Below are 6,797 nucleotides of genomic sequence, written 5' to 3'. Positions count from 1 at the left end.
CGGTTGGTGATTCTGCTTATTATTTCCAAACTCTCTTTTAGAGTGGGACCATATGTGATCCGGGCAGTGTTAATTTAAACACTCAGGATTTTACTGTGTATATGAAATTATCCCCAACAAAGCAGGAGACAATGAAGATGAACTATACAGGCCAACATGTATATACAGCTCAGACACAATTTAGCATACAAAATTAACCCAACATGCAGGAAACAATGAGATAAACAATTGATGCCATTAGCAGCAATACATGAAAAACAGGGATGTGACTAGCTGTAAGTGGCATTTTATCATATTTTAGTTATAGATATTATTTGCTCTACTCTATTAAAGAGTGTTCTTTAAACTGTCTAAATGCTTCATCAGTATGATTGTTATTGTTGATGTGCTAAAAGACCAACAGGGGTTGTGGCCTGCGTTTGGCTCAGATCTGGCAAACAGGAGCAGTCTGCCCAAGTGCCATCATTCCATGCTAAATGTGGGCCAGATCATCACTACACATGTGAGGTCACACCTCTTGAGTTTGGCTTGAGTAATGCCAAAAGTTTCATTTCATGCGAGACTGTTACAGATTTGCAGTTATATTCAATATAGCAAGCATGTGTTGTGTAGGGACATCTGAGATGGTAACAGTAAGGTTACATTATCTAATAATGTCATAAGACATAAACAGTATACAATGCAACACAATATATAAAAAGTAATAATACACACAGTGTCCTGGGGATATGTATGATAATTAATAGACAAACCGTTTCTATGAATTAATGGAGAGAAGCAGGACCATATTAAGACAGTGTGACAGGGCCTTATTAAGACACTATACCTCAAATGCCCCCCCCCCCCCCAGACATAATTAAGGTGATTTCTAAAATAAAAAGTAATTTATTAACTTGTCCAACTACCGTATTTTTTGGACTATAAGTCGCACCTAAGTTTAAGTCGCATCAGTCCAAAAATACGTCCTGACAAGGCAAAAAACATATATAAGTCACACTGGACTATAAGTCGCATTTATTTGGAAACAAGAACCAAGGGAAAACATTACCCTCTACAGCCGCGAGAGGGCGCTGAGCAGCATAGAGCGCCCTCTCGCGGCTGTAGACGGTAATGTTTTAACTTTAACTTCAATGGTAAACAGGAAGAGCAAGCGAGAGTGCAGTAAATCACTTCTGTGTCATTGTCGTCCTGAGCTCATTCTTCACTCATTTTAAAAAAACAACTTTCGATCCCTGGAACATTTTGAATTGTAGCTAAACGTCTAGCGTCCTTGTCTTTCTTTAACTTTCTTTTTGCAAAACCACTCAATTCACGTCTGTCCATTTTGATTCATTTTCTGTAGCCGTTAAAAAAATTACACATTTGCGTTTACTTATCTTGGACCAACTCAACTCTGACAGATTGGGGATGGAAGGGGGGGACTGATAGTGGTCATGTAATCTTTATTTATTTATAATTTATTATTATTATTATTGTTGTTAAGTTAGTGTTCATAAATGAGTTATGTATGGTCTTTTAAGAATTTCAAGTTAATAATAAAACAATTTATGAAAAATATTTTTAAAGCTTGTGTCATGTGGTGCCCCCCTAGTTGTTATGAATGGTTGGTGCCCCTGGGCACTGGCCCAAGTGCCCTTATGGATAATCCGGCTCTGGAGAGAAGTCTCCCTAGTGAATGTTTCTCTAGAGAATAAAGTGAGAAGTAAACAAGTTTCTTGGGTTGTCTTATCTTGATGATTTTTCTTTGATGCCATGGTGGCCCAAGGGCTGCTCTCTAGATAACTTAAAAAGTTATTTTTTTATTTTTTTTGCCAACATTTAATTGAACAATATTTATTCCTTCCTGAACATGATGTTGAAGTCCTCAGTGTTGTTTGTCACAGCAAATGAATCTGAAGAGCTTCCTATACTGCTGCCTGACCTGGACAAGAATAAAACGAGGAGCCGAGTGACTTCATGAAACACAATGGAGTTTGTTTGTTAAAAAAGAAGAAGAAGAATCTGACCTCATTATTGAGGGCACAGTAGATCAGGAAGATGAAGGTTCCCTGCTGGGAGATCAAGATCAGGAAGATGATCTCCAGCACCTCACTGCCATTAATGAAGATACCCAGAATCCAGGGGCAACCAACAACCACACACTGACCCAGAATTTTAAATGCCATAATCCTGCAGAAAAAAAAGAGATGGAACAATATTGTATGTCTTTATTGACTATATGTGGTTTTTATAGAGAAATTAAATCAGATTACTTGTTTTTTTTCATCTGTGAAACCTCAACATTGAGATTTTTGAGAGCCGAGTTCACAGTGGTGACGATCTTTATGAAGATAATCATGTTTAACTGAAAGGTAGAAGAGTAATTAATCACTTTGATTTCTTTTTAATGAATAGTCATTTTAGTAATGAGATTTAAGAAATGTCTTTACCGCTAGTATGACAAAAACAGGACCCTGAAAACTCCAGATGAAGCCTTTATCCATTTTAATCCAGCAGCTGTTTGTGGGAGGGGGGGGGGGGGGGGGGGTTAGGTGTATGATTTAACTGAATACTGAATGATTTTGTCAAAAATACTTTTTAAGGTATTGACTTGTAAAATATTACAGATTTTTATATTGTGCATGATGTTGATACAGCCTCTGTCAATGGTGTATATTTTATTAAAAAAACAAAACAAAACTAAAAAATACTCACAGTTCACTGCCGTAGCCTTTGGGATCCACCACAGCAGACACACACACCACAACCAGAGCAACTGCATATCCAATCACACACAGGAATCCACTGCTAAGCACCTCCCTCTTCTTGGAGCTGATCTGTGATAGGTTCTTCACACAGATGAAGAGCAGCACAGCTTCAATGAACATCCACACAAAGCCGGAGAGGAAGAGGAAGTGCAGAAGGCCTGAGATCACGGCACACAACACCTGGAGATCATGAGAGAGGGTTGTGATGATTCTCAGTGAGGCTGTGCTGAGCTGTAGGTAGTGATGGCAAGATGAAGCCTCATGAAGCTATAAGATTTTCAGCCAAGTGGTTCATAAAAGGGTTAATTTCTGGAAACTTAATTTGCTCACAATACCACCTGGTGGCCAACGAGTTCAAAACAAGCAGATATATTACAGACAGAGGTGTAAAGTCCAGGGGTCAGAAAGTAAAAGTCCTGCCATATTTTTGTTCCACCCATGAACTCAGCAGCTGATTTCACCAAAGGAAGAACCAAGTCATTCCTTTCAAGTCACAAACTAGTCTCAAGTCAAATCCCAAGTCCTCAAAGAGTTAAAGTCAATGACATAATTAAAAGACTAATTAAATGATGATTGTGCATTGGTGATGAACACCTGCTGTTATTGTGCGTTACAGAGGATCAGATGCTGATGTTTTATTGGTTAAAATGATGCCACCATCATGGAGATCAGCGTTTGCTTCAGTTGGGCTCTTGACCTTTGCCTTCTTGTGTTAGATGTTTAACTGTGAAAGTATGTGTGCTGTGCAGAAAACCGCTACTAGCTGGTTTTACATGATGAAGTAATTATAAGGCATCAGCCTGTATCTTTCCAAAACAATTCTATATATTTTAACATATGTTCAGTTTTTAAATAACATACCTTGTGGAACTACCATATGCAAATTAACCATTGGTTTAATAGGCATAAGGAATTCATTTGAAATCTAATGTATGTAATGAGTTTAACTTTTTTAAAACCTTGTTCTAATAAGATGCACAGACATGATGACCCAGCATATGAATCTCAACAATGGTGATAATCAACAAAATGCTTCATGCTGAAGTGCATGCTGGTATGCACCCCAAAATTATTGTCACTACTGTTGAGGATCATATGATAAGTGCTCATGTCTAAAATCCTGAGCCTCTACAATATTTATTCAGTACATTAATATTTGTTTAATAGGACTTTTTTGTAGCTCAGTAATAGCTGAACATCATTTAACAAACCAAAGAGAGACACTTTAATGATGTTGGCTTCAAAGTTTTAGAAAAAAAGTGTAATTTAATTTGCTCTTTCAAGCTTTTAATTCAGCAATGTGTTAATGTTTACTATGTAACACAACTGCAAATGCTTAACCAAATGACTTTGAATTATTAAAAGGGTCAAGAGCCCAACTAAAGCAAACACTGATCTCCATGATGGTGGCATAATTTTAACCAATAAATCATCCGATCCTCTGTAATTCTCAATAACAGCAAGTGTTTATCACTAAAGCACAATCATAATTCAATTAATCACTTAATTATCTCATTAACTTTAACTCTTTGAGGACTTGGGATTTGACTTAATACTTGCTTGTGACTTAAAAGGAATGACTTGGTTCCTCCTCTGGTGAAATCAGCTGCTAATTTCATGGGTGGAATAAACATATGGCAGGACTTTTACTTACTGACCCCTGGACTTTACATCTCTTTCTGTAATAAATATATCTGCTTTTGCACTCTTTGGCCACCAGGTGGTATTGTGAGCAAATTAAGTCTCTAAAAACTAACCCTTTTGTCAACCACTTCACTGAAAAGCTGAAAGCTTCATGAGGCTTCATCTCGCCATCACTAGCTGTAGGGCTCCTTCATCATTCTCACCTGCTGAGGCTGTATGAGACTTAGGAAATGCTGTGTGAGCAGGAACAGAAGGTGAGCCAGCAGAAGACTGATGCAGATGTTGATTCGAGCTACATTGTTCACTCCAGGGCTCCACTGACAAAGGGCAAAGGTCAACAGGGCTAAAGTGAAGAACACCAGCCCCACGCTCACACACACCAAATTCAACAGATCCAGCAGTGAGTCACTCTGAGAAAACATGTCAGAGTTCATGAGTACCAAATCTGTGCTGTTCTTCAGTGTTCACTAGAAATGTTAGGTACCTCTGGTGGGCGGCTGGTTTGCATGATGAGAGCAAATGTGGACAGATGATCACAGGAACACACAGTGTAGCTGCTGTTGGTCTCTAAAACAGTACATCCATCTACAATCCACTTGCTGATATTCCAGTAAACACAGGACAGAGAACCACTAGGACCAGACTCCTGAAAAAGAAGATAAAGAAAATAAAACCCTGGATATTAGATGTTTCCAAAAGTTCATCAGTTCTCAAGTTGGACAAACACATTTCAGTGTCTCACTCTGATGTGTCTGAAGGTGAAGTTGACTGGTTTGGTGAGTATAGTGTTGGTGGATTTGGGAAGAGTAGCTGAGATCACAGTGGACATCATGGTTTGAATCGTGTTTTCTGGTGTGTTAAAGAAGTCTGGCTTCAGTAGATTCTCCATCATTGTGTAGCTCATGAAAGCTACAGCAGCTGATCCTGAGTTACAGAAATAGAAATGCAACAACATGTTAAAATAGCAACAATCAAAAAAGTAAATAATTGGATTCATAAAAATGGGAATGGCATTTTTTATGATTTTTTGTTTCACACAGAAACATTTAACATACTTCCATTGTTGTTATTGGCGATCCCAATGAGATCGATGTCCACAGAAGAATTTGTCGTGTCGAGTCCAAGGGTTTTATCTAAGGTGACATTTGGTCCAAGCATGAAGACTTGACCCTCTGACAAAAACAAGCAGTTTTCATCTTTTTTTTAAAGCTAATGATTACACAATTAACATATAATGTAGCTGTATTTGTCGTTGTCTGCCAACTGTGACCCATTGCTGATCACTAGATATCATATATTACCTTTGTTTCATCAGCAGTAATAATTGTGTCTTCACTTACCTATAGCAGCGAGAGTAAAATTGACACTGTAACTTGTGTCTGTTGGCTTCACTAATGTGGAGATGAGTTTTTCGCTGGTTTTTAACACAAGGTTTCCAAAGGAGGCTAGTTCAGTTGGGCTTGATAATATTGACGGCTCTAGAATCTTCTCTAAAGTGCTGAAGGCCACAGTCAAAATACTGGTGACAGTCTAATTTATTGATCAGATACATGAAGTTACACTGTAAATGTCAACAGTGGAAATGAATGATTTACACTGCTATGTAAATCATTATATAACTGACAAAGATTTGATTAATTTATGATTCTTCGCTTGAATACTTACATCCAATGGGAGTACTGTAATGTTTTCTATCTGATCAAGAAAATTTTGCAAACATGTCTGGGTCTGAAATCACAATCATGAAGGCAGTATTTACTTATTTTGATTGAGGATTTTTTTTTATTATTATTATTATTATTAACAGAGAACCAAAATGAATTGTTACTGTTATGGTCAACTCTTAATCTTCAAAACCTCAACTTACAGTACATCCTTTCTTCAGCGTTATATTTATACCTGAAAGGAAGGAAATCACCATAAAGACTAATAAAATACAGCTGTGAACAAAAATTCAACCGTGCTAGATAAATCTTTGGAGAATCATTCTTATAAAGTCCTTGTGTCCAATTTGTACACTGTAAACCCTAATGTTGCCTTGACTTAAAAAATCAAGTAAGGTTGACTAAACAATACTTAAAATTTTGCATTTTGGCCCTGTCACGTAAAAATTTGAGTTAATTTAACTAATTTACCTTCAAAATGCATAAAATTAAGATTTCAAGTGTTGTGAGCTCAAAATCATGAGTAATCCTTTGGAAAAACTCAACGTCACTCTGTTCTTCCTTTAATGTGATTGGCCATGGGAGGAATTCTGCCTAGCAACAAGAGAACAAAAGCACTGATTGGTGGATTACAAAATTCGTCCTTTTGGTTTGGTTTGCTGAACTACATTTCAAGAGGAAGTTTTTCTTCGTGTACTATGTTCGGTGACTAAAATTATGTAGATATAAAGTTGTTTTGCAT

General features: G+C 37.3%; 1 protein-coding gene across 1 annotated transcript; it reads right to left on the bottom strand.

Moving 5' to 3' along the window:
- Positions 1-1,817: 1,817 nt before the first annotated feature.
- Positions 1,818-6,401, bottom strand: LOC132144108 (adhesion G protein-coupled receptor E3-like). The gene is made up of 12 exons (XM_059554860.1): positions 6,259-6,401; positions 6,057-6,119; positions 5,732-5,921; positions 5,447-5,563; positions 5,134-5,315; positions 4,876-5,037; positions 4,595-4,801; positions 2,695-2,927; positions 2,430-2,496; positions 2,253-2,344; positions 2,007-2,169; positions 1,818-1,921 (listed from the first exon to the last, which is right to left on the bottom strand). Exons 1-12 carry the CDS (start codon positions 6,310-6,312, stop codon positions 1,865-1,867), a joined length of 1,587 nt encoding a protein of 528 aa, XP_059410843.1. The 5' UTR covers positions 6,313-6,401; the 3' UTR covers positions 1,818-1,864.
- Between the last annotated feature and the right edge of the window lie 396 nt (positions 6,402-6,797).

This window comes from Carassius carassius, chromosome 7, assembly GCF_963082965.1.
Source record: "Carassius carassius chromosome 7, fCarCar2.1, whole genome shotgun sequence".
In the NCBI taxonomy this organism is placed as follows: Eukaryota; Metazoa; Chordata; class Actinopteri; order Cypriniformes; family Cyprinidae; genus Carassius; species Carassius carassius.
The sequence above is the reverse complement of the archived record's forward strand: the minus strand, read 5'-3'. Positions and strand labels throughout refer to the sequence as shown.

Excerpts from the sequence above, each read along its gene's own strand:
- LOC132144108 (XM_059554860.1), bottom strand. The coding sequence starts at position 6,312 with ATGGTGATTTCCTTCCTTTCAGGTATAAATATAACGCTGAAGAAAGGA. Across the intron at positions 5,564-5,731 it reads TTTTACTCTCGCTGCTATAG|AGGGTCAAGTCTTCATGCTT; the intron begins GTAAGTGAAGAC and ends TGTTTTTGTCAG. Across the intron at positions 5,316-5,446 it reads CGCCAATAACAACAATGGAA|GATCAGCTGCTGTAGCTTTC; the intron begins GTATGTTAAATG and ends TCTGTAACTCAG.